Source organism: Hippocampus guttulatus, chromosome 6 (genome assembly GCF_054856545.1).
Source record: "Hippocampus guttulatus isolate MCC_2025c chromosome 6, RoL_Hgut_1.0, whole genome shotgun sequence".
NCBI classification, from domain to species: domain Eukaryota; kingdom Metazoa; phylum Chordata; class Actinopteri; order Syngnathiformes; family Syngnathidae; genus Hippocampus; species Hippocampus guttulatus.
In genome coordinates, this window is record NC_141266.1 from 13,998,806 (window position 1) to 14,026,660 (window position 27,855).

The window sequence follows — 27,855 nt, forward strand, 5'->3', positions numbered from 1 at the left end:
AATCCTTGCAATGAATTGGGAGTGACTCCGTTCTCTCTTTTTTTTTTTCATGTGTGTGTGTGTGTGTGTGTGTGTGATTGACACTAAACAATCTGGGCTCCATCCCAGTGATTGGACATGCAAAATGGGCACAAAGGTTGACACACATTACAGTCTGCTCAAAATTGTTTGGGAGGGGGAAAAAACAGAAATAAGAGGAGCGTGGGGCGAGGTGAATCAACAAGGGTTTAAGGAGGCAAACAGTGCTCGCTTTACTTCTGTGGCACTCTCTAAGACCGTCAGTTCGTTGCCACAACATAAAAGAAATCAAATTAAAATATTCTTTAAAAATACCTGGTTCAAAAACTGAAAAAAAGCCATACATGTATGATTGGATTGCCTCAACAGAAATTTCAAGTAAATTAGTGAAACAAAGGACAGCACTTGTAAACAAAACAAAACGGGCACTACAAATGGAGCTGTACACCCACCACCATTTATACAAAACAAGCCTTTCACCATAAAAGTAAAAATCAAAATGCAAATAAATATCACGACTAATTTTAAACAGTGTGAATTCAATTACGCTCATTAAAGACAGTACTGAACATCACTAGGAACAACAATTCCTTACTATCTTAAATTAGGTGCCGAGTGCATCGTTCCCAGGCTCCGTTATCTATGGCTTGTCGTGACGCAAAGTGTGCACTCCGTGTTCACAACAAGCCTGTTGCGGGAGCTGGTTGCACATACTCAGTGGCAATTTACACTCACGTTCTCCCTGATTTACAGATCAACAGTATCGGGTTTCGCAAAATGGGAATTTGTACGGCCATTTATGTGCAACTGTGGGACAGTCTTGTTGGAATAGCTGAAGAGTAGAGCGGAATAAATAACTCTTCAAAAACTCTGATTCATCACTCTTTTGGTTTGGGTAGTGTTTGCTACATATAGTGTACATCAAGGAAGTCTTTTCATTTCATCGAAATGTTTAACTTAAAATGGACAGTGAAGATGAGTTTTTCAATGTTGTTGAGTACTGCTCGGGCGAATTTATTTAAAAAAATATCCGTTCTGTGGAGGGTGAACACCCAGCTAAACCAATCCTTATCTGCAGGACATCGCCGTCCTGAGAATACCCTTCACTGCTTAGCACCATGGTTGTCATCTGGAAGGGGTGGGGGCGGTGGGGGAAGCAATAAAACATCCACAAAAAGAGATGTGCAGCATAAAATAAGGTTTGGGTGAATATATGGCTCAGAAACGGACCTCACTACAACACAGACGGGGCAATAATGTTCCCTACACTACAGGATGGAGCAACGGTGATAATGAATGTACTCTAGAAAGGCGACGCCTCTCCTCTGGAAAAAGACTCAAACTTAAGGAATCTCTCAAAGTCAAGCTGCAGCTTTTCAGCGTTGAGTTTGACAGATAAGGCTTGATGTGTGTGTCTCCGAGAAATGTGAACCAGAAGTCATGGCCATATTATAAGTATTCAAAACGTGAGTCGTCGTCACGGGCAGCCTAGGGTACCCTTCAAACACGCATCAGTGTAGGACAACCTCCTTTTCTGCTCCTCCCAACTACGCACATAGAACGATGTCAACTTGTCTCAATAGTGGCTAATTTGGGTTCCGCGCTCACTGAGCGCCTTCAGCATTTGAGAGCTCCATCCAGTGCCACCTTAATTAAAGGCTTTCTAGTAAACAAGAATGTCTTAGTCTCAGACGACGACGGATCTCTCAGTTGAGGAAACGTCGACAGCGCCGGGCGCCGCAGTTACAGTTGAGCTTGTTGCTGGCGTCCTCAATGGGGAACTTGTAGTCATAGGTGAGCTCCTCCCCCCTGTAGATTTTCCTCAAAGCAAAGATGACAATGTGCTTGCGGCCCTCTACATTGATCACTCGCGAGTAGCAGTTGGGCTCGCACGAGTGGTTGATGAATCTGGCCGCATTGCCGTGCATGGTCGCATCCACCACATCAAAATCATCGATGCGGAACATGTAACAGCCAATACCCTGGCAGAAAGAACACAACAAACTCATTTGCTCCCTTTCTTGTCTCCTTTTTTTTTTTTTTTTTAAATCATACAGCACTCCCTCACTACATTGTCGTTCATCATATTTAATCGTTTTTACAGTACATATAAAGGCAACTCTGGGTAGGGAGTTAGAGTCGAACCAAGTTGTGTTACAACATGCTAGCAGTGTTTGCGCTGTCCACTCGCTATCTAACCAATGGCATGTGGATATGCGAGTATTTCACACATTAGTCTCATTGGAGAAGGGCCAATTTGGCTGATTGAAATCACCCATGCCAAAAATAGAGTTTTTCCTCCGTTTGGTAAAATGTTTCAATTCTACACTAATGTGGAACTGAGTCGAAAACAAAAATTGGTCGACACAATAATTGTTGCCTCAAAACTAAAATTAATCATTTTAAAACCATATTTGCACTGCCTGGAAACATGGTTGGCTACTTTCCATGTTACAGGAAACAGAACAGAGAGAAAGGGAAAAAATCCCCACGGTTGGAGGTCACTTTGAAACAAAAAACGTTTTCGATGGAGCAATCAAGAGTATGATTCATGTTCATGAGTAACAGCTCGAGTTTGGTCACTCTATATGTGAATCTTGTCAGTACTGAGTGTTGAGGTACCAGTTTTAAGGTTTATTTTAGGTTTCAGTTCATTTAATCTGTTAAAAGCCAGTGCAGTGGCGTAAAGAAGATGGAAATAAAATCATGATAAAATTAACTGAGCAGTCAATTCCTGGTCACGTCTAGCAACACTGTGTGGTGGAACAACAAGGATCATGATTTACACCACCAAATGGTAAAATGACCGACCAGGATTCTAACTTTGGCCACAATGAGACACGGGATTCTTGTTCAGGTTTAAACTAAAAAAGAAACTCTTGAAGTTTGTAATCCAACCGGAAATCATTCACTAGCGTCAATAGGATCAGGATATGGGCATTTTGGATGCGAGTCCGACCTTTGCTGCTCTTGGTTTTTGGAAAATAAATGTCCTCCAAAAATGTGACTCAGTCTCCTGAGTGATTTATGTTTTTTTTCTTCTTCAGGATGAATTTTTTGGAATGGTGCAATTTATACTCTGGAACAGTGGTTCTCAATCTGGGTTCAATCGGTCTCTGAATCGGCTCAGGATTTGACAAAGCTTCTGCCATACAATTAATTTAAAAAACTATACTTATGTCTTGAAATTTTATTTACTTTTTTTGTTTTTAATAAATGAGTTTTTTCATGTCTTGAATTTGTAAAAAATCTGATTTTTATTTTTCCCTAATGAAGGGTTCAGTGAATGTGCATGTATGTGAACTGGTAGGGTTCGGTACCTCAAACAAGGCTAAGAACCACTGCTCTGGAGCGGCTAACAGTCGCAAAAATATGGTACTTCTCCAATCAACGGAGGGTGAAACTGATGAAAACAACACACCTTGCCATCGTAGTACTTCTCCCGTTTATCAGTGAGCACCGAGCGAATGACAATGCCAGCATACTCGATGACCATCTCGCCTGCTTCAATGTTCCTCTTGCAGAAGAGTCCACGCCCATGAATTGCAGACCTACATCAAGTAGGATCAGAGATCAAATGACCTTACTCAGAAACATTGTACAGTGGTGCATTGATTCTTGAATTTAATTTATTCAGTGACCATGCATGGAAATCCCCCCCCCCTCCCGAAAACTCAAAAAACAAAAATTGTAATCTGTTTTAAATAACAAAAAACTGCACTCTATAATATTATATTTTATTGTACTTTTGCTGGTCGCTGATAGTGTGCGGGAAGCGTGGGTTCGGTTCCCACTCAGGGACGGTGTGGATGTGAGTGTGAATTTCTCTCTATATGTGCCCTGCAACTGGCTGGCGACCAGTTGAGGGTGTAGTCTGCCTCCCGCCCAAAGTCAGCTGGGACAGGCTCCAGCAACTCCCCCGTGACCCTCTTCAGGATAGGCAGTGTTGAAAATGGATGGATGAATGGATTTTTGCTTCAATTCAATGCTGCTCCTTTGATGTGTGCGTCTTGGCCACCAGGGGCAGTATAATACAGAGGTAAGGTACATGGAGATGGTTTCTCCTCAGTAAGCGACTGACAGGGTTTTCCAAAACTTCCAAGTCTTTGTAATGTTAAATTTTCACATATCTTAGTTTTGATTTCAAACAGAAACAGAAGGTGCAGAGAGTCCCCAGGGTCAGTCGCATCTTATAAAGTTAAGTGAAAATTTAAATAAATAGTTCCCTGAGGTTAACACATTTATAAATGCATTTATTAGCCGTCAGATTTTTCATAGCGTCTATTGCAGGATGCAAACTTAACATCACTCAAATCTCATGAAAGTTCTGCGCAGCAGACATGTTTGTTTGATTTTGCCGATGTCTTCGCTGTGTGAAGGAAGGAAAGAGATAACGCTACACTGCACACAGGTTGGTCTCTAGTGGCTGCGGCTGCAAAGTATGTGCTGCAGGTGATTGGCAATAAAAGGCATTGATCGACATAAGCCAATCTCGTACTTGTCACAGGAATCAGCCAATCGATTGGAGAACGATATGATAAACTCTAAACATGTTGACAGCATTCCAAAACGATTTGGGGAGCAAAATTCAGAGCTGACCTGTACACGCCGACAGCCTCCTTTGATGTTCTTTCCAAATGTCTAAAGCGCATGGCCATTGGCAACTCCAAACTAGTGGCCCGTCTAAGACAGAAGAGGATTCATTCAGGATTAAGTTAAGAAAAAATATGGTAAGACTGCCAGCATAAGGCTTAAAACGGACGCCTGACCTTGTGGACTTCAAAAGAACATCATCTTCTTCATCGTCATAAGACCCAATGTCAGGAAGCTGCCTATGCTGAGACGCTAGGAAGTTGAACATGTCAAATGTGGATTTTCTGTTGAGACAAAGTATTTTCAGGTTTAAATGAGTATTTTCTTCCTTCGTTCAATGACTGAGTACAAAGGAAATATCTAACTGTACTCCTCTTTTACTGCAAGATGACTCAGCGTTTTATTCACACACACCTAAGGTAGAATTCTGAGCGGGCACAACCAGTGGGATTGACAGGAAGATCATCTTCTTGGTTGAACTGCTTGAAGAAACGGAAGGTGTGATGTTGGCAGCGATGTGCTCCTTGAAGTTGTTCCAGCAAGAAGACCACAGCATCGTGGAGCAGACCAAGCATTCGGGCACCTGTGATCCTCTGGAAAGCCAGAGGTCTCAACTTTGCAATTGCTCGTGCCTCTTGCACACCATCTATCACAGCTTTCCAAGCCACTATCGGGACAGTTGGGAATGAAGCTTGTTAAAGGTAAATCCATGAGAAATGGGGTTCAATTTTCCAACATCAGACTCACCCTCAATAGTGTCTGCCTCCACATTGAAGCCATCATCACTGCTTATCTGGAATCGCAAGTGAGGCTGATCTTTATTTGCCAGATATTCCTCGTCCTCATCAGATAGCAGCAAGTCGTCATCCGAGTCGGAACCGGCACCTAAAAATGCAAATCTTTATAAACTAACCCAAATAGTTTTATCCTAGGTCAAACATGCCAGGAGTCTCCTAATTGCTTTAAGGTACATAGAGACTGTTTTGGCTGTAATGCATTTCCTTTGTGAATAATATCAATGTTAAAGGTACCAGAGTATTTCTTCCAGTCAATAAAGGTGCTGTGCCCCACTGGCTCCCAAGTTTGCTGCTTGCCATATTCATCCCGAGACATACAGTCCCATGGTTCACACCTGGAGAAAGACAAAATAAATAGATTACCCAGACAAAGCCAATAACCTCTCCTGCGCGCTCTCGCCTCCTCACTGTCTTTCATACGCCATCAAGAGTCTACAATCAAGGTCAAACATTCAATATTCATTTATCATTTTTATTCATCTTTTAGAATTTATTTCACATTTTATTCTCCATATGAAACAGTTATTAACTATGAAATGTTTTTAGGTTATTTGTTGGGGGGTGTCTGGAACAGATAAACTGGATTTACATTATTTCCTATGAGAAATATTGCCCTATCTTTGGTATGATTTGGTTTTAGATCGGACAAGCGAGGTCCCAATTTTCAAACACTTATTTTGTTTTCAAGCAACAATAACTAATTGAACAATTATATGTCCGCGATATAGGTAAGGCGTCCATATATTAATAGCTATCCATCCATTTTTTTATAACACATATCATCTTATCTTATCATGGGCGGCCCGGTAGTCCAGTGGTTAGCACGTCGACTTCACAGTGCAGAGGTACCGGGTTCGATTCCAGCTCCGGCCTCCCTGTGTGGAGTTTGCATGTTCTCCCCGGGCCTGCGTGGGTTTTCTCCGGGTACTCCGGTTTCCTCCCACATTCCAAAAACATGCATGGCAGGCTGATTGAACGCTCTAAATTGTCCCTAGGTGTGAATGTGAGTGTGTCTGCGATTGGCTGGCAACCGATTCAGGGTGTCCCCCGCCTACTGCCCGAAGACAGCTGGGATAGGCTCCAGCACCCCCCCCCCCGCGACCCTAGTGAGGATCAAGCGGTTCGGAAAATGGATGGATGGATCTTATCTTATCGTTGGGGTTACAAGTGAACTGGAATTAATTCCAGCTGACTTTGGGCATGAGGTGGTGTACGGCTTGAACTGGTAGAACGATATTATTTGGGGTTTTAATGCTGTTGATTGTTATGATAAGTACATCAAATTTTTAAAGTAAATAACATTTTATTCCAAACAATATTTACTATTGGCAATGAAATGTAGAACAATAAATAAAATACCTTAGATACATTTTTAAAAATCTAGAAATAAAGCAGACTCAGGCGCTGTTCACAAAAATGGCACTTGGGCAAATATTGAACATCTGACAGAGAGGCAGACAGAGTCTAATAATACCTCAACAGGCAATATCCAACCAATCAAGTTTCCAGTTGGTTAAGACTAAGCGCCTAGTAAAAGCATTAATTTGGTAACAGTAACAAGTGAAATCATATCACAACAAGCTGATCAAAGCAACTTACTCTGTATAAAGGCTTTAAAAAAAAAAAAAAAAAAAAAAAAGCAATATTTTTCAAAAGGCCACTTTCTCACCATGTTGAAGCATGCCCAAACATTATTTAGTATTTTCTTACCCAGAGCTCTCAGAGTCACTTTGGCGCTCCTCCTTTAACTCATCCAGGTTCAATATTCCTTTAACTGTCGGAGTCTTGATGCGAACTCCAGAGGCCCTGCTGAAGACACTTGGTACGCTCAGTCGGTTGCACTCATCCTCGCTGGTCGGTTCAGAAGCTAGAAAATCCACTTTGGACTTCTTTGTCACAATACGGTCAGAAAGAGAAGAAACTCTCTTCATGCGGACGTGGGTGCGAGGGCGGGAGTCAGGAACCGGTGCCGTTTTGGGACATGGTGCTGGAGCTTCAGGCTCAATGAGTAGGCCAGGGGGCAAAACCAGCGACGAAGGGCTAAGTGTCCGAAGCCCGCTCCACTTGGGCGTGTAGTTGCTTGCCATTGCTTGGTTTATAATTGCTTCGGCACTCTCCGCAGGTGATGTGTCTGAACTCTTTGTTGATAAAGAACACTGCCCAACTGTCTTGGAGGACTTTGATTTTTTGGATGCACTGGACTCTTTCTTTTTCTTTGGTTTTTTCTTTTCTGAGGCAGTTTCATCTTTGGGCTTTTTTGGATTCTTTCTTGGCTTTTTTACATTAATTGATGACAATGCCCCATTGCTATTGTGAGTAAGCAATTGCGTAACTGTGGTAGCATTCTGCTCTGCAGTAGTCGCTGCCGTGGAAGCGGTTGACATTATAATTGGTCCAGGAGGTGGAGTAGACATGTTTCCGGCTGCTGCTAGTGTGGCGGACAGTGCATTGCTTTGCAAAAGACTGGCAATCTGAGTGACACAGTTAAAGGATGGAGCATTAGGATTTGGCAGCTGGAATGTGTTGCTGTCTGGACTCTTTACGAAAATCTGCCCGAGACGGTTCACCAACAGGACATGAGGTGTGGGGTCCACATTTGGACCTCCAACTTCCTTCACAGTAAGAATGGCATGTCCAGGCAGAGCTGGGGATACCATAGGCTGCTGCGGTTCGAAAGTAGGCCTTGGTGCAGAAAAGTTTATCGAAATTGCGTGACCAGATGAAGCGTCCTTCTGCATGGATGAAGAGCTGTAGCCATTTAAAATCACAGCGGATGTGGTGGTTTGGACTGGTGCTGGAGAAAACCCACTAACTCCAGGGAGAGAAGATACTGAAGCACAGGAAGAAACAATAGTGACAGCTGTTGAACCCAAAGGCTTTGCCTGGGTGGAGTGCATGGGTACCGAGATGCAACCAGAAGTTACTGCTTGGACAGATGTCCCTGTTAACAAAGGTTCGTTTTGGGGTGTAACATTTAGCACAGTTTGCGTCGGGTCTCCGACAGAAGTTAAGGTGGCTAATTTGTTAGACAAGGGGTCTTTTTGCTCAAAGGTTGAGCTTTGTGATGTGTTTACGGGCTTTAGTGGCATACTTGTGAGCGAGGGCAGTGTGGAACCTGGTAAACTGGGACACATCTGAGTAGAGTCTGAAAGTCCGTGAGAAGGACATTGCACATGTGTCGATTTTAGGGCACAGTGGGCATCGTCACCGTAATTCGTCATGGAGTTAACACTTATGTGGTTACCTAACACAGTGTGGGCAACCGCTGATGGCACAAAGTGGCTACTGTCAGATTCTGAATTAAGGGGTTTTGACGCTTCAGCCTGTTGGGATTCCGGTTGTGTGCAATCTAATACAGGAACCATCTCTCCTAAATTGGAGTTACAGTCGTGTGTCTCCAGAGTAGTAGGCATGCCACAGGCAAACTGTAGAGAGGACGGTTTTAGAATCTCCTCCGAAGAGGAGCTCTCAGGCACCTTCGTCAGTAAATTGGGGTTCCCGTCAAGGGCAGGAAGCACGTTTTCCTGATTTCTGTCAGCTTTTTCCATTTTATGATGAGAGGCCACAGACATCTGTGATGAGAGCAATACCATACTGTTCTCTTTTGAGGATCCTGGAGGATTTTGAGATGTGTGTATGGGGTTACTGACTGCAGATAAGATCGTCAGAGAAGAGGAATCTTTGTGCTTGTAATTTGATGTCACTTTGAGGTTCTGATTCAGACTTCTATTGGTTCTGGTAAATGTTTCTGATTCAGGGATATCATTGTTAGCTAGGTTCTTGGTTGGAATATTTTTACCAGAACCATGAACTTTCTGAGGATCATCAGTTGTGGAGATGCTTGCATCACTCTCTGTTCCGTCATCTACACCATCCAACTGAGTCATGTTCCTGGAGCAGGTAGATGTGGGAGACTTGGAATGCTCTTTGGACCCAGGACAGCTGACAATAGTCCGAGAGAAGTCAAAGTAATGTTCCATATCTTCATCAGAGGAGGTGTTGCTCAGGTCAGTCCTGCCTGAGGCTGCTGAATGTGGCAGACTGGCAACAAGGGACTTTCTTTTCTGTACCTCTTGGGCTCGACCCCAAAATTCTTCTTGATCATCCCCTTCCACTACTATTTGTCCACCACAATTCATAGCCACAACTTCATTGAGGACTGTCTCTTCAATCTCCAGTTCTGTCCTCATCTCCTGTCCCAGAGTCACGCTGGGATCCTTGTGATATGAAGTAAATGTAAATTCGTCGTCATCTTTCTGTTCATCCAAATCTCTCTGAGGTGAAGTGCCATTTGCAGGAGAGACATCTTCTGGCTCTGGTGATGCCAAGAAATTGTGCGGCACTTCAACAGAATCTGAGTGGCTCAGATCAAAAGATAACCGAGTCCGGGGTAAATTCTGTACGGATGGAGAGAAAGAGAGATTTGGAGATGCAAATGTTCCTGCACTGTCCTGCCAGGGAGACTGAGGGATGAAAGCTGAGGCACAATGGGTCTTTGCATTACCAGGGCAACGGACTGAAGAAGCATTTCTGCCCCCAACTGGGCGGCCTAATGAAGAATTTATCAGGCTGTCTGAAGTAGCACTTGAGAAAAGTGGGGAACTTGGAAGAGGTTTTCCTGCACGGAGTGTGACTGATCCAGTTGGGGGTCCCAGAGGAGCAGGAGATTTATTAGTGCGTAGGCTTGTTGCCTGTGAGTGGGGGTTGTGGCGTCGAGCTCTTCTGGTCTCCTCCAGATCACTTACTGTTAGTATGTGGTGAGGTTTTATTGGGATTGCTCCTGGAAAGAAAACAGAACCAATCTATAGCTTAAACCGTGACTAGCATCAACCCATTCTGAGTGACTTAAGTTATTCTCCCAAAACAAAAAAGGGAAAAAAAAGGATCATATAAAGAAGTGCTTTACCTGGTGATGGCAAAGGTCGGGACATTCCTCCAGCTGGTCTCCTGGTTTGTGGATAGCTAGGAATCTTTGGCTTTGTTGAATGATCCGGTTTTGTTGATTGAACTGTAAAAAGACGTTCCTCGGGTTGGGCCTGTGATTCTGGTGTATCAGTTATTTGGGCCTCAGATTCTGAATAAAAAAAAAAATACATTGCAATATTTGTATAATTGATTCTACTATAGTAATTGTCCTAATTGACAATATTTGCTAAAGAAGATACGGTGTAAATGAAGCAAGATCCAAACCCAGTAATGGACAGGGGTTGTGCTCGATGGTGTGATTGTTTCCTTGGTCAGGCATTTCCTCAATGGGTTTGTCTGGTATTAACGGTTGCACTTCACGGACTGTGCACGTATATTTGCATTTTTGCAGTGGATTAATAGTGCTCCAGTACCAGCGAGAACACCTAAGGAAAGAAATCAGGAGCTTTAAGAAATGTTGTTCAAGATGTAATCTCAAGTTTAGATAAAGTGAAAGATAACTTACTGAAATCCCACAGGAAACAACTTTCCTTTGTTAGCCGAAAGTTCCGACAGGACACCAAGTTTATCAATCTGGAGAGAACCTGTGTAGAGAAAATGTATACAAATGATTCAAACAACAAGGATGGAGTCAGTATTAAAACAAAAAATTATGAAAAGTAGTGGCATAAGCCATACCAATCATGACATTGATTAACTCTGGCTCCAGCCCAGTGAAGAACTTTCTGCGAAGGCTAATGCCTTCAAAATCCACATATATCCGTCGGTTTACTTCAAACTCCTGACCGGTTATCACCTGCACAACGCCAAAAACAAACCAAAAATTCCGTATCACGCTCAAAACACCAAACACGTTATTCAGAAATGAGAGGGCAGAACACAATTACCTTTCCACTGATAAGATGCTTATGTTTGTGGCAGTAGACCTTCTTGTCATCCTGGAATACACAGTGACGGGAGCGGGCACACATAAAGTGATAGTTGCTCTGACAAGAAGTCAGGCAGCAGCCAACTGTGGCACCTGTCTGGTTGCACCGTTCACACCGCTGTCAACAAAATAGGATTGATGGGGAAAGAATATTATTTTGACTTGATGGAACAGCAGCAGTTAAAAGAAATACTGTACGGAGACGTGATGGGTATATTGACAATCAGAAATTATATATAATAATGGTGAAATAAAACAATGTATATCAAAACGAACCATCAAGCGACCCCTTGTGACGGCACTGTGTACATGTAGTAAAGAGCCATTGTCCTCTTCAAACACCTCAGCTGACCACAGACAGCAGTTGACATGTGCCCACTCATTTTGGCCCAGGTACAACAACCTGCCTGCATCCTACAAAACACCACAAATGTTTTGGAAAACTTTTGTCAGTAGCCAAGCAAAAATTTCCATCTTGCTATTAAATAATCAAAAACTTCCAAAGGACGTCAATGTCTCAGACATGTTATGTCAAATATATTACTTACGTTGGGCTTACGGTCTCCATATTTTTGGCACAACGAGCACTGTCTCTCATCATCCCTTGACCAGCCTGTGTCCAGATCTGCTTTTGAAAACCGTCCCCTTTTTCCTGAGTATATGTAAGAGGATTAAAAAAAAAAAAGTATCTTCAGAAAAAGTAAAATTAGAAATTAAGAACAAAATAAAGACTAAAAACTGCATCCCTCTTTTTCAAAAGTAATACTTACACATTTTAAAACAGACGGAGAAGCCCATACGCAAACAAAAAATCTTAATCACTTCCAAACTAGTGTTCAGAATATTACCTTTCAATTTATGCCGGAAAGCACTGCTGGTTTTGAAGTGGTTCCAGCTTGAATGCTCTCCAGACATTGGAGGACCCACTTCATCTTTCCTTTCATCTAAATTTTGACCACTGTCATCCTGGAAGATTTCCAAAGGAGTTCTAGATAGCTCCTCCCTCTCCTGCCACTGGGCATAGACATGCTCCATGGTAGGAGGATGTACAGCATGCGACATCATCCCCCTATAGGAAAATATAGGCAAGTTGATTATATTAGCAATTCTGCATTGCTTTCAATATTATTCACAAACAATTAGGTAGCCCAGGACCAAACAAGTTTCATCTGCAATAAACATGTACACAATCCAACCAAGTAATTACTTACATGGGCAATGTTTTGGTACACGAGTTCCATACTTTTGGGTCTTGACTGTTGAACCAATTGAAGACCTCTTCAAGCAGCTTAAGATGAAACAGAGTCAGTTAGAAATTTACCAAACATCATGAGCAACAATAACAGCTACTGTTGTGTGTGTACAAAGGTGAATACAAAAATGGTGGTGTTTCATGACAGCACCGACAAAAGCACACATTTTTACACAACCAAAAATAAAATGACAAAGAATTGTAGTATCATCACCAATACCTTGAGTGTCAGTGAAAACGTCTATGAGCTGATTAATGATACAAAATATTTGAATAAAAACACGCTTCAAGCGAATCAAACATTTTTATCGAGGGTCGCCACAGGCTGAAGAAAAATATATACCTTTAAATAGTATGAGCGTGCGAGGGCAGTGGGTCTTTGCTCTTCTGGAAGGCTTTCTTCTTGTTCGAGCCTTTTTCTCACCACTTGTACTACATCTTCATGGAACATTTTCTGTCAAGAAATAATGTAAATTTTAGCACCCTGATTAGGTCATTGTCGTGTTCCAAAAAGCTCCGACTGTCTTTTTAACTTTTTTATTAACCGAATTCTATTCAATGTCTTCTCTGACAAGTGACATTTTACAACGGCCTTTATACATATTGAATACAGATATAACAATTACCCACTATGTCTAATGCTACAAATACATGTTCTTGCATATCCACTTGAACAATATCCATTTACTGCTAATATTTTTTTGTTTTCAAATGCAATACAATCCATAAGTGAACATTAAAATCAATAGAATAGGAGTAGTGATAATATAAAAGATTTTCTTAGTTTAAAAATATCATTTAGATGAGAATGTGTTTGGACTCACCAACGTCGTATAAAGGCCTTTGTCGAACTTCTTGCCCACAGCTCGGAGGTCACAGGCGGGTCGTCCTTCGATTCCACTGTCAGGTCCTACCAACTTTTCACACTGCATTAAAACAGTAGCGTATGTGCACATTGTATTTTATGATTTCTATTTGAACCATTTTGCGAAGTCTCTAAGCCTACATACAGTTGCAAGAAAAAGTATGAGAACCCTTTGGGGTTACCTGGATTTCTGCATAAAGTGGTCATAAAAGGTGTTCTGAGCTTCATGTTAGTCACAACAATAGACAAACCCAGTATGCTTGAACTAACTGCTTTCTTGCAAATGTATTTTTGACATGGTAAAAGAGAGCCAAGTGTCTAACCTGGGAGCAGGTAACAAGGTGCTGGGTGAGAGTGGAAGACAGCAAGCAGGCGAGAACCTTCTCTACTCCAGATCGGAGCTCGATGTAGAGAAGTTCTCTCCAAGCACTTGGCTGAGTCACACTGCATGGCCGACATGAATACACCACACTCTCTGGTAAACTGGACAGGATCTCATACAGTTCATCTGAAATAAGTTGACAGGAAGACAGAATTTAGCAGATATGTCAAAACATAAAATGTAAAGCTACAGAGTCTTTTGTTACTTTCTAATAGACGAGTTTCAATGTTTGCAAACATTGCCTCCAAGATGCGTGCGCATCTTAATGACGTCACTGTTGTTTGCAAAAACGAGCATTCTTAATTGCCTCCTCAGTCCAATTCTCACGTCATCAAGCTTGTAACCATAACTTTCGCCGTTTTTTCTAAAAAAGCATGAATTCTATAAAAGACTACATCTCTGTGTGCGCGCTTTCCATTCTGACAACCCACGGCACGAGACAATAGATCCGTTTCATGTGACGTATGCACACATTAAGTCTGGCTGCGCACACATCTTGGAGGCAGAAGATGCGCGCACAGCCAGAATTAATGTATGCATACATCACATGAAACCGATCTATAAGGGCTAAGAAGAAACAACATCTGTTCTTTTTTTTTTTTTAAACACTCACAGATCTAATTAGCTGTATTGGATCAGCCGATGATTTTTATTTCAAATTTATATCAAATTTTGTGATCAGCTGTGGTTTCCCACATACATGTTAATCTGTGTGGTCCAATGGTAATAGATTTTATCGCTACCTTTCAATTTGCAACCGATTTAGTAACTTTTGTTTTGTTGTGCGGAGTCTGTGCTGTTCTGCACCTTGTGTGCGTCTGATAAGCAATACCACCACAGTCCTTTGTGATACAGTATGGCATAAAAGGTTATGAAAGCTATATATTTTAAAATTGAGATTTCATTTCAGAGCAGAAAATCTCACTTAAATTTAACTTTTAAAATGTTTTGTAAAAATGTTTTAACGATTTTTAGTCAGTATACATTTTCAACGAGAGGCCAGAGAAAAATATGAGAATAAAACGGCTAAAATAAAACAATTCATTTGCACATGCTAAATATTACCTGTTAGATCCTCACACTTGGCATGTACCCAATGGTTACATGTGCCGCACTGCATCATCTGACTGTCATAGTCATTGTCCTCATAGCACTTAAAGCAGATTGGGCAATAGTTACCTAATGAGACAAAACATATACAGTACAGTTAAAAAAAAGGACACTAAATGCCATTTGAACTCTTGGATTACAAGTCATAATAATAACCGGTCCGGAATCGAAGAAAATTGCCTCAAAGAAACAAACATATGTTTACCCTGTTCATAGAGTTGGGAACAGTCTGGACAGAGTCCTTTATCGTGGTTCCAATCAATGTCCCAGCTCTTTCCCGGTGTGACCCCGCAACTCCTGCACCTGATGCATGTCATACAAACCTACAGAGAGACAATCCCACTAATGTGTTCCACAATCTGAAGACTTCAAGGAAACATGAGTGCGCAGGTATTTTTAAGGTGAGAACAACCCACCCAAGCTTTCCTCTTCTTGTTTTGTTTTGGATAATTTGGTCCAAGACAGGAAGCATGATAGCAGTTCTGACATCGTTCACACTCCAACAAGGGCTGAGGGAGAATATTTGAAAACTGCAAGTGAAGTAAATTTAAAAAGACAAAAAAAACATACACGTGAGTGGTGGTGTCTACCTTTGATTGCTTGTTTTTCCTGCCACACACACGGCAAAACTTGCAGTGACGACAGCACCAGTTTTCCTTGTTTTCCACAGAGGGGCGCTCTGCCTCTTCGAGGCAAAACCAGTGAAAGGGTTCACAGCACACTTGGCAATTCAACATCTAAAAGTGAAAGGCATTCAAGGTTTAAACACGCATTGTAACTGTTATAGTTCTATTTTGATTTTGGATATTAGAGCATTCCAAAATAAAATTACCTCATGTTGCCCTTTACTGGCACAAAGTAGGCATACATGTGGTGGCATGTTGGGTGCAGAGGTCAGTATACTTAAACCGCCCATGTTCCAAACATTCTCCAACGTACAGTCCTCCTGAAAAGCAATTTCCAACACAATGACTTACTTTTGCTTTTCGACACAGTGTCAACACCAATGCTGCAAAGATGAACCTACTAACATGTGGAGAGATGTGAGAAAAAGAAAGGCAATATTTCCAAACATGGTAAACAAGGTATAAAAAAAGTACTAAACATTCAGATTTCAAACGCAAAAGCCGTTGACAAAAACAGAACCACAATTACTAGCAGATTGCTTATCTTGGCATCGTTCAGTGGTGCATCTCCGAACCCTGCAAAACCAAATACCTGCGATGCAAGGCTCGAAATAACCAGCGTCGCATCTCAATTTGCGAGTCAAATTTAGCATTTTGTACCTCATATGGACACAATGAAAAGCAACACTGCGAGCGGGCACAATGTGCTTACGTCACAAACGAGCAGGAAGTCTGAAGTTATTGGGTTGATGCTGCAGGAAGATGGCAAAAATGTGGGAGCATTTCAGATTGAAACACAAGGCGAGCACCGTGGCGTGTAATCATAAGACAGACCTTGCTTTCCACCGAAGGTGACCACTGTGATGCCATGCATGAAGCAAACCCAGGTAAAATTAACGTTTCACAAATCACTGAGATTCATGTACCTTGCTAAAATATTTGCTGAGTGTATGGCCAGTGTCGTACTCCAAGTAGCGATATTTTGTAGGGTTTTGGTGTAGTCAAATGAAGGAAATATTTGTTGCTTCTTAAATTGTCTTCATTTTAGTTTGAACAATTCTAAAATTTTGAGTGGAATACTGAATGTCTGTCTTATTCCTCGTCAGTTGGCACTTTCTCTTTTGTATTAACAGCTGCTCTTTAATTCAGCAAGAAGAGATTCCACCCAAATATTTGATTATTCAACATAAATTTCAGTAGGATACTCAAATACGAAAATATTCAACAGCTGCAGCCCTACAACTCCCATTACACTGTCATATTTTTATTATTTTACAAAATCCTTGCTTCATTCACATTCCCTCGCTGTGCTTTCGATCGAGGGGGCATAAAGCCGATAAATCTTCCGTTCTGTTTTCTACTCTGGATTGATCGATTTGTGATAAAATCTCTGAAACCCACTCATCCCCACCCACCCCCCAAAAAAATACCTTGAAGTCGACCCGGATTTTATGGGTGGGTTTTGAAGACTCAACCTCCCTCTGCTCAAAACCATTGGCTAGGGCAGCCAGGACACTTGGTGGTGTCTCCTCAAACGAAGCCTGTGAAGACAAACCCTAAAAAACAAACAACTTGAATGTCAGAGGGAACATACACCTTGAAGAACACATGAACCTTTTTCCCCCCCAAAAACATGTCTGGTACGGAGTATTACATACACTTTGGGTATCCTGTGTTACTTTGGAATTCTGCTAAAATGCCATCAACAAGGGGACATACCCAGCCCATCCACCATGTGACCCTTCTTCATACACAACAGGTCAGTTGGGTCAAATTTGAGATGTATAGATGTTCTTTAAAAGACCCTTGAAAATGCTTTCTAATAATTTAAAAAATGTGGAGATTGGGTAATATTTGCGGAAGATATGTCAATTAAAAGATAAATTAAGTAGATGGAGAATGGAGAAAATTGCGATCAAAGTAGGTGAAATATCCGCCTTAGGAATGCATACCAGCACTTACCTAGAAGTAAATGAAATCAACACAATAACGCAACAAAATAATTCAATTTTTCACGCAAATATATCAATATTCTTTCCCCTTCATTTTTCAAGAATTGTTTACATTTTCAATTAATCGAGAAACTACTTGTATTGTTTATTAATGATATTATATATTATAGAGATAATTATGAATCAGGCGGCACGGTGGTCGACTGGTTAGCATGTCCACCTCACTGTGCAGAGATCCGGGGTTCGATTCCGGATCCCTGCCTTCCTGTGTGGAGTTTGCATGTTCTCCCCATGCCTGTGTGGGTTTTCTCCAGGTACTCCAGTTTCCTCCCACATCCCCAAAATAGACATGCTAAGTTAATTGGACACTCTAAATTGTACTTCGGTGTGACTGTGAGTGTGAATGGTTGCTTGTCTCTGAGTGCCGACCGTGGTCGACTGGTTGGGCACCCCTGATTTAAGACATTTCAGATTTGCTAACCTTCTCTGGTTTGCGTCGAACAGATGGCCCTCGATGTGAGCTAGATTTCCGATGCCGGATCTCATCATCTGATATATCTCCCGGGAATCCATCCACTGAAACAAAGTCTTCAGAGGACAATCAATCAATCAATTAATGTTAACAATGCCTCAAACTCTAACTCTTAGTCTTGTATATTGCAATGACATGCACAAGTCAGCGATAGCTCAGGACTGCTCTGCTGAGTTTTACTTTACCTGTACTCAAACGAGGCCCATTGCCTCTCCTTCTGGCTGGTGAAGATGAGTTTAGATCCTTTTCATCCAGATCTGACTCATAACCCACCATTTCAATGTAGACCCGCGGCTTTACAACACGTTTTGGCTGCTTCCTCACAGACGGACTGTTACTGTCTGCCTGGAGGCCAGAAGGCGAGTCAACCACACCCTCCATTCCTTCATCATTACTTGAATGATCCCCACTCAAAGAGGATCGCTGTCGTTTCGAACCTAAAAAAGAAAGCTCAACTTGTTGATTCAAAGTTTCTGAAGTTGGTATTTCAGAGAACGTGGAATTGAACGACAGGAGTGAGAAATCACCTTTGGGTGCCGTTCTTCCACTTAGTCTTCGGGCTTTCCTCTCTTCAATTTGATCACATCTCTTGTAGCTTGTGGTGATGAAAGTAAATAACGCTTATTATTTGCAAAGAATTCTCATCCACAATCCGACAAAAAAAAAAAAAAAAAATCCCACAACTTACACACAACACTGTCGTTTGGTGTTGGGACCACCAAACTTAGGTTTGTCAAGGCAGTTGATGCATCTCCCACAATCCTCTTCATGATTGCAACCCTTGCATACACCACACCTACGAGAGCGGTACCCAAAAGGTCCAAGGCCTTTTCGTTTCACAAAGCTGGAGGTCTTCTTGACCTTCGTGACTTTTGAATCTGAGAAATCAGGACTGTCTGATTCTGATAGAGAGCCATCTGCAACATCTGCAACACATGAAATGAATGGAGAAACATAAGAGGCCTAAGAGGCAATTACGGCTTACAGACGTCCATAAAACCAAAAACATTGTGAACGTCCCTCATTTTTCAGGGTATGTAGTAGGCATGAGATGAGTTTTGGAGGCTCTGCTTGGCTGCGTTCATCAGCCTCTGCAATCACAAATTATTTTTTTTCTCTCTCAAAGGAACATGAAACCTGATATGATTAGCAGTTCTATCTAACTTATGGCAATACTTGCATGGCATTTTTGAAATAAAATAGACCAGGAAACAAGTAAAAAGAGAAAAGTGCCATCTTATAGCTCACCTTATGTAATAATGAGCATGTACGTGCCTGTTCAAAACTGGCGATGGGTATGTCATTTTGCTATTTAATTGGCTTAAACGTTTTATTGCAGGGAGTCAGACACCATTAATATTTGCACAAATATTGTTTATACACAGCCAAATGGAATGTAAGGCAATTGGTTTTCAGTGGTGTGTTGTTTTAAGTATATGCTTATTGTGCAACTTTTCAGATTTACAAATCTTTTTTTTTTTTTATCTAAGACGACAGACATCTTTGGTTTAAAATTCGGACAAAATGTTAAGCGGGCTACCGGGGTCATCAGCATGCCTTGAAAAGTTAAATGAAAACCAAAAAAAGGAAATACTGTAGTTCCCTAGAGTTTGACAGCAAATAAAATTTCCAAAATTCAAAATAACTGAAATATTCAACTTTCACATCACTTTGTTTTAATTTCAAACAAAAAAAACAAAAGGTGTACTAAATGTAAATCAATACTTTTCCTTCAGTAAACACATTTTTAAATTGATCTTTTATCAGATGTCAGATTATTATTATTTTTTAAGCCAATGCCAATATCGGTCACAAATGCCAAATATTGGCGCCCATAATCCGCCCGGCAAATAATCAGGTCTATCCCTAGGTAAAGTATGTGCATTAATAACAAAGAAAAAGAAACAGGAAGTGACTGTGTGAAATTTGTCTTTTCTACCCTTTGCAATAGCTGAGGGAGAGATGCCTGTTCTTTCATGCAGAGGTAGAGCGCTGAGCCGGGGAATGTCATCTGGTACCAATGCCCGAGGCTGCCCAAGCACCACAGAAGCAGCGCGGCACACATGTTTGATGCGTGGGCCTCCTGCTTGACGGAACTCTTGGCACAGTGGCGAAATGAGCTGCAGCTAGAGGGGTGACAAAACATAACAAATGCTCAACTGCTGATGGACTTGCACGATGATGCAAGAAATATCAGGGAGATCAATTTGCTTAAACATTAAATATGACAACGTTTCATAGCAGTTACATAGAATTTGTCTGTTCCATTGGGTCCGTTTTACACAAAACCCACATGGAAAATTCACTGTGATCTTGAGACCCCATAGATAAAGGGAAAAGAGAAAGATGCAAGATATTTAGTTAGATCAATTGTTCTCCGCAAGCCTTATTGATTTGCACACTTACGTGTCCTTGAGATGGCTCTATCTTGATAGGTACATCAGGCTCAAGCGGCATTCTGCGCTTCCTTCTCTGTCTCTTCGAGGTCAAATTTCTCGCTCGGACTCCAGCAGGTCCAGATAACAGCTTCAGATATGCAAAAAAAAAAAAAAAAGGCACCCATTTAAGCTTTATTTATTTATGGTAAGAATTATTGATGAAGATCGCCATTGTCTCGAGGGATGTAACGGTATCCAAAGGTCACAATACAATATTATCACAATATGAAACACAATAATTATGACAACATTTTGGGAAGTTGGAAAAAAACCTCCCAATACTGTATACATTTGCAAACGTATACTGAAATCTTATAATGGGGGGAAAAAAATTCACAATATTGTGTTTTTGTACATAAGAGCACTGACAGACAAATAGAATTTGCCTGCCATGTTATTGTCAGTTGTTCTTATTGGCTCAGCGGCAAAAAGTATCAGAGTATGCTGTGTTCGGCTGATAACACGAAAAACCTAAACATTGAGGCACTTGGTAATACACACACAAATTGTGAATCAAGTCAATTTGCGAAGGAACTCAAATGTGTTTCGCTCACCTATATCTGGCGATTAGCGCGGGTCTTAAACGTAGATGGCCAAAACATGCCTAATTCAAATTAAACAGCACTAATAAACTAACCACACTGTGCTGGAACTGCACAAATGGAAAATAACCTGGCCTATTAAACACGTGGTGCTTTTAATATCGTGACATGACGTTAACCATATCGAGGCAATTTTAAAATAGTGATATTGCGGTATTGTCGTTTCCGTTATATCCCTAATTGTCACATTGTCACTTGCAGTCGAGTAAATGAGGCAGTCCTGCTGCCGCTGCTTATTGTTTTCTTTTAATATTTCCTTTGTTTATTTATGTTTTATGTATGTTTATTTATGTATGTATATTTATGTTTTATTCCATATTCACACTGAAATCATAATGCAGCTGTCCTTTCTTCATAGCCTTCCACCTGGATTAATGAAACTTTTTCCTGTATGATCTCCCTTAAAAGTGACTGTACTAACTACACAAGAACCCCCTCCATCCACCAGATCATGCAGGTCCTGCAACAACACCATTAGCTCCCTGTCCAATACCGCATCTGATATAAAATACTGATCTGCACATTCAAGGCCATCAACTGTGTCAACCAACCATGTTCCTGACCTCCTCCACATTGCCATACCCTGGCATTCTCTCAGGTCTTCGTCCTTCCTCCACCATCCCTTCTGCTGTCTGTCCAGCATAAGTAACAGAGCCTTCAGCCACACTGTTAAAAATCCATCCATCCATTTTCTGTTCCGATTAATTCTCACAAGGGTCGCGAGGGGTGTTGGAACCTATCCCAGCCGTCTTCGGGCAGTAGGCGGGGACACCCCGAACCGGCTGCCAGCCAATCGCAGGGCACACAGAGATGAACGACCGTCCACGCTCACACCCACACCTAGGGACAATTTGGAGTGTTCAATCAGACTGCCATGCAGGTTTTTGGAATGTGGGAGGAAACCGGAGTACCTAGAGAAAACCCACGCAGGCCCGGGGAGAACATGCAAACTCCACACAGGGAGGCCGGAGCTGGAATTGAACCCGGTACCTCTGCACTGTGAGGTCGACGCGCTCACCACTGGATCTGGGCTGCCACTGTTATAAATGATGATTATTATTATTCCTAATTGATGTTAGAAGTCAAGACTTTACCCCTGAGGACTTCATCTGTTTCTGTTGGTCAATCTTCATGAGCTGGACTTTAGCTTTTCTGAGCAGGTTGAACATTCGTTTATTGGCTCCAGTTAGACGCGCTCTCTGTGAAGCTCCTTTTCCCATAGGCGCAGGATGGTCGTCTTCACATGCAGCTGACTCCTCTGTGGACTGCAGCTCGGCTATCGGTTCAAAAGAACATATTATTGCTATTTTACCACTATACATGCTCAGAAGTCACCTAACAGAAATGCCTTAGCTCATTAGAAATAACAGCCTTGTTAAACAATGGTGCTTATACCTGAGTGAAGCTGGATGGTGTTCTTCCCTGCTGGGTCCTTTTTTTCACTGTCCAGATCAGCAAGCGACTTGGACTTTGAAGCTTTAATGCAAACTTTTCTCACAACACCTGGAGTGCCTAGGTCTTCTATCTTGAGCTTGGATTTTTCCATACCAGTGTCTGTGTTACGCTGCCTCAGGCTAATGCTCATGGCCTCATCATCAAGTCCTTCAGCTAAATCTACAGACGACTGAAGAGATTTGCTACTTTCCACATCTGTTGCACTTTTGCCTTGGGCAAGTCCTTTGTGCAACTTGTTCAGTCTTTGATAAATCTTAAAGTGGGCAGCTTGCTTATTAAACTTTAGGGCTGGGGTCTTTTTCTGAGCATCCAAAAGGCCAGCGGAAAAGGCTTCTCTGGGTTTTTCTGCTGGGGTAGATACAAACAGATCCTCGCATTGGTCCTCCGTAGTTTTGTCCAGTGTAAAAATTTCCTCCGTCAACTCTGCAGGCAGATCCCACTTCAAACTGGAGTCCTTCACAAATGAGCTCTTCTTTTCCATTTTGATGCTTTTTGACTCCGAAAAGAGACTGGCAGTGATATCTGCCGTATCATCCAGATCATCAGATGAAAAGAGGTCCAGGTCCAGTTGAGCTTCTCGCAATATGTCATCCTCGTCAACAGGTAGGACAGGTGAAATAGTTTGTCCCATCCCTTCATCTCGCCTCTTTCCCGTGCGTATCTGCAAGCCCAGTTGCAAACCTTTCTTGGGGGAGTTTCGACGTGGCAACATGGACATTCCTACATCATCCATAAATCTTTGTGGGGTCTTGATCACTCGAGAGGATCGAGCACTTACAACAGGCATGATGAAGTGTTTGATGTTTTTGACAAACTTTGTTTTGCCAGACGGAACGTCAACTGCCTCTGCTCGTGGCCCATCCAAGAATGAGTCGGCTTCTTCCTCTTTCAAATCACTGCCCTCTTTGTCAAGCCCAATTTCAATCAATGTTGAAAGGATAGACTCTGTTTGCGGCCTTTTGGGGTCTAACTGGATGGCAGACGGTCTCTTTTTGTACTTTTTATGCACACCAACCAGTTTAGGACCAGAGGTGGCTTGACCACTCCCTTCTGATTGGATGGAAACGCCCTCTTCAAATGTTCCCTGTCTTTCTGATGAGTTGAGAGGAGCAAACTTTCCATCGGTGTTCCTGTGTTTGTGCTTCTGACGCTGCCCAATTCGAGTTTTACGCCTCTTTTTTCCTTTCTTGTGGGATTTCTTCTCTAAGCATAATGTGTTTGGATTACTTGCTTGACTCTCCAAATCCACGGGCAGCTGAAAATCTATCAAGTGAATGTCTGTTTCCTCTTTAACTGGTGGCTGCTTCGGCTCTTCCTCCACAGATACAGTGACCCCCTTTTCCTCAGGCTCCACGTGCTCTTTCGCCTCGGGCTGACTTGCTTCTGTTTCTAAAGCCTTGTCTTCCTTCTGTGGGCACTCTGTATTTGCAGGTTCAACAATAACCAATTCTGGACTGACCGCACTTTCTTTAGGTACAACAGCCTTTTTCCTTTGCACAGACCTCTTTTTCCCTAATTTATTATTGTCTCGTCTCTTGGGTTTAGAAGGCACTGGCAATGGTTTGGCCTCATTAATTTGTGGCTCAGCCTCATTCTCCAACTTCTGCGGCGACGCTTCAACAGGCAGCACTTCAACAGGCACTGCAAGAGGAGCATCAGTTATCTCTGCGGACTCCTTCTCCAAGCTTTCAGAAATTGTGCAAGAGTCCTGCGAGGATTTTAGAATAGTTTCCTGTATGTTTTCAGGGAGAACTTGTGAGCTGGCCTCTTCTGATAAAACATGATCAGGTACTTCAACACCCACCTGTGGTGCATTTTCTACCTGTGGACTTGTTCTCAGACGTCGCTTCGGCTGAGTCATGACGGGCTTACAAATGACCGGCTTTTTGGGAGGCAAATCAAGGCTTAATGTTCTCCTTCGTAGTATCCTGGTTGGCTGGACGTCCGTCTCCGGAGATAGGGCCTTATCCTCTTGAACTTTGCCCGCTTCTTTAGTAGAATCATCTTTTTTTTCAGGCACAGGACTAACCTGCTGAACCAAAAAAGACATCTTGGATTTTTTATGTCTGCCGGGAGAGGAGAGTTTTTTTATTTGAAAAGGTGGGACAACTTTCCCACAATCCATTTGAGTGGCTTCTTGAAGAGAGCTTTCGTTTCCATCCTGCGTAACTTCCACTTGTAAAGAAGACATTTTCTCGCATGTTCCCCCTGCCTTGTTTTGGCAGTTTTTTTCTTCACTGCTTGCTGTGGTGCTCTCCTGTGAGGCCCAATTGTCCAATTTTAACGGCTTCTCCAAACCCATCAAACTCTTTTCGACACTGTCATTTAGAGTGGACAGATCCACTTCAGAAATCTCTCTAACACTCTCTGTAAGCTTGACAGTGTTTTCAGCAGGCTGGATCTTACTCACTGACTTAACCAAGGATAAAGTCCAAATGAATTTTTTCCGTTTCTTTTTTCGAGCTGACTTCCCACTGGACTGTGCAGCATATTTGGGGTTCCTCATTTTTCTCAACTTCAAACTTGGGACCCTCCCCTCAATGTTCAAAGGCAACCTATTGGTGGGTTGCATTGCTAATGGATCAGTTTTAGTAGATGATGGCATTGGGTTTTCTGGGACTGGAACATCCTTGTTTATTCTTTTACTTTGTCTCTGTCTGCCCCTCCTCACGGACAGTTTTGGCTCAGCTTTTCTGGTCAATTTTGACTTTTTAACAATTGTATCACTTTTTATTGGATTTTCAGGATCAGCAGCAGCATCCAAAACAGGTTGCGACAGTGAGTTGGTGACTCTATTGCTACGCCGAATGGCTTGTTGGTTACGTGGCGACTGCTTTACCATTGTCTTTGACTCAACAGTTTCTTTTACAATGTCAGGTTGATTCATTGATTTTCTCGCTTGCGACTTCTTATTATCAGCCACAATGTTGGCAACAGGCTTGCCATGCGTCCCCTTTGAAGCAGATCGTCCACGTCTTCTTGCAGGTAAAGTCCCAGCTCCTTTATCATCAGTAACCTCCTCAGGTGGCTCAAGTTTTAATTTAACATGAGCACTAGAAATGTTTTCAGCCTGGATATTCTCAGATTGGGGCTTCAGCTCTGTTCCTTTAAGCTTCATCTTCTTGACAGACTTTTCATGAGGTTCCTTTATTGTTTTGATTTTCTTTTTTGCAACCAACTTAATTGTAATCCTTGGTGCAGGCGACAACACTCCACATTTGGACATCTCCTGATCAGCGGTGTTCTTAACTTTCGATCGTTTTCTGGGACCTTTAACAGGCTCAGGTTTGGAAGATGCAGTGTGTTTCTCCTCCACCAAATGTTCATCTTTATCAGGTTCAGGAGGACAAATAGATGCTTCATCAGCTGGGATAATAGGCACTACCTTCGCACTTTTTTTCCGTTTTGATTTTGTGTTGACATTACCTATGAAAAAAAAATATATACACATATATAGTAAATATACAGCAACTACAACATAGACATTTTGGGAAAACAGCAAGTCTGTGTATGCCATTTAATTTAAATTTTAACTTGTTCATATGTAATTAAAACATTCATAATAAGCGTTTTCTACCTTTGGAAGGGGTTTGCCGAGACCATAGCGCTCCTTTAGAGCTTTTTCTGAGAGCTTCAAAACCTTGGAAGTCATCACCCTTAGGAAGAAAACCAATAATTAACACATGCAAAAACTTTGATGTGATTCCAATGGAAGCAAACTCAACAAAATCAAGGTCCAAACACAAACACACGCGCACACACACACACACGCGCGCGCACACACACACACACACACACACACACACGACTTGACAGCAGGTGCTTAAAAAAATTTACACATTGAATTCCAATATGTAACTAAAACATGGTATTATGACGAGTGACTGTACTTGTACGGCCTAGTTGCATATTCATCCATATTAAACATTGACAGTAATTTAACATACAGTCCAAATAATATTTGATGACAGTTGTTAAATTCACTACAACTGACTATTGAACAATTACAACGTCAACCAAAGATTATTTTATAATTTGGGCTGCAGGTGAACCAAGTACAGTATATCATGTAATTTCAATGACATCTAACAGCGAAACTAACCAAGTAGTGACAACTCCGTATGACGTACCAATACTAAAAACGCATGGTGAGTACCTCCAAGTACTGCATTATTCAACATATTGAGAAAGAGCTGTGTGTGAGTAAGAACATCAACATTACATTAGTCATTCTGCTTTGAATGTATAAGGCTCTCTAAACATAAAAATAAAAAGTTCCTGCATGTCAATACTTGCTAACATGTAGCCTCTGTGCAACGCATTAACATTGAATTAAGCTCTCCTTAGGAGTGTCCATAACATAATAGTATTACGAGGTAGGTACTACGGTTACACACGCTATTGCGTAATTTGTTTAAAAGACAAGCGTGTCAGTAAAATAGAACACCTCGCAGCGCGGCAAGCTGCTGTGTGGGTCACGGGTGTTAGCCTTCCCCGTTCTTTGTGTTCGCTACGATTAGCTGCCAGCTACTTTGGCCCGATAAGGAGCGGGCCATTGGAGAGCTAATTGCGTTTGCTGTTTACAAATTGGCGTATTCACTCACTGGCTTTCATGAAATATTCAAGAGCAAAGTGTTGCGGGGTGACATTTACACACTATCTAACGGATATGGCAGCACAAAGAGTTAATGTTGCCGCATTTTGCCCCTTACAGACTGTATTTTACAGTGCGACTCCGTAAATGTCACGATAAGCCCCGCTAACATTGGTTAGCAAATCATGTTAGCATAAGGGGGGGGGGCTAACGAGTTAGCCTAGCACAGGATGTTGACATTTCTCCATGACACCAATAGAAACACAGTTGGAGACAGCACTCATATGAGCGCATTTAACTGTATTGTAATGTGTGGGAAAAAAATAAGGATACTAACTCCTGAGTCGGTTTGGGACCTCACCTCTTCACTCCCACTAGAGCTGTACCCAGCCTGGCCAAGGGTCTTGTGGCTTGCCTCTATTCCAAGTAAGCGCAAGTGAGACTGGTCTTCGTTTAACGATACAACCAGGTTGGCGGGCCTTGGCCCTCCGCAAGTCACATCATCAGCTTCTAAGCCCGAGCGCCCGAGTTGCCAGCGCTTCTCGGAGCGCAAACGACTACGAGACGACCAAGGCCGACCGGGGAAACGACCTCTGGCCGTAGCGGTTCCACCTTGGCCTCCTCCGGCAGCCGCGGTTGCTGATCCGCATCCCGCTGCCGCCATCATTGCTTCGACAACAACACACACCGATGGCTAGCAGACTCGAGCGACGAGAGACAAGAGGGAAGGCGCGAGATGGGAGGGGGTTGGCGCAATGCTCTATGGGAAATTGAGTTTTTCCTCA

General features: G+C 42.1%; 1 protein-coding gene across 3 annotated transcripts; it reads right to left on the reverse strand.

Annotated features, from left to right (window-relative positions):
* Nucleotides 1-15: 15 nt before the first annotated feature.
* kmt2bb (lysine (K)-specific methyltransferase 2Bb) lies at nt 16-27,790 on the reverse strand. 3 transcript variants are annotated; one of them, XM_086114219.1, is made up of 36 exons: nt 27,408-27,790; nt 26,054-26,132; nt 22,417-25,902; nt 22,116-22,297; nt 20,388-20,507; nt 19,921-20,107; nt 18,670-18,907; nt 18,509-18,576; nt 18,167-18,418; nt 17,931-18,037; nt 16,928-17,053; nt 15,704-15,817; nt 15,462-15,608; nt 15,288-15,380; nt 15,077-15,194; nt 14,827-14,940; nt 13,703-13,887; nt 13,339-13,440; nt 12,858-12,968; nt 12,474-12,550; nt 12,111-12,331; nt 11,811-11,914; nt 11,539-11,676; nt 11,222-11,380; nt 11,013-11,130; nt 10,840-10,918; nt 10,599-10,759; nt 10,315-10,482; nt 7,119-10,185; nt 5,643-5,743; nt 5,359-5,496; nt 5,026-5,278; nt 4,788-4,895; nt 4,618-4,701; nt 3,440-3,569; nt 16-2,000 (listed from the first exon to the last, which is right to left on the reverse strand). In XM_086114219.1, the coding sequence occupies exons 1-36, from the start codon at nt 27,735-27,737 to the stop codon at nt 1,725-1,727; spliced, it is 11,541 nt and encodes a 3,846-aa protein (XP_085970345.1). In that variant the 5' UTR covers nt 27,738-27,790; the 3' UTR covers nt 16-1,724. The 3 variants fall into 3 exon arrangements, with proteins under 3 accessions (XP_085970345.1, XP_085970346.1, XP_085970344.1); XM_086114220.1 differs by having other exon boundaries at nt 7,119-10,188; nt 27,432-27,789; XM_086114218.1 differs by having other exon boundaries at nt 7,119-10,188; nt 27,408-27,789.
* Between the last annotated feature and the right edge of the window lie 65 nt (nt 27,791-27,855).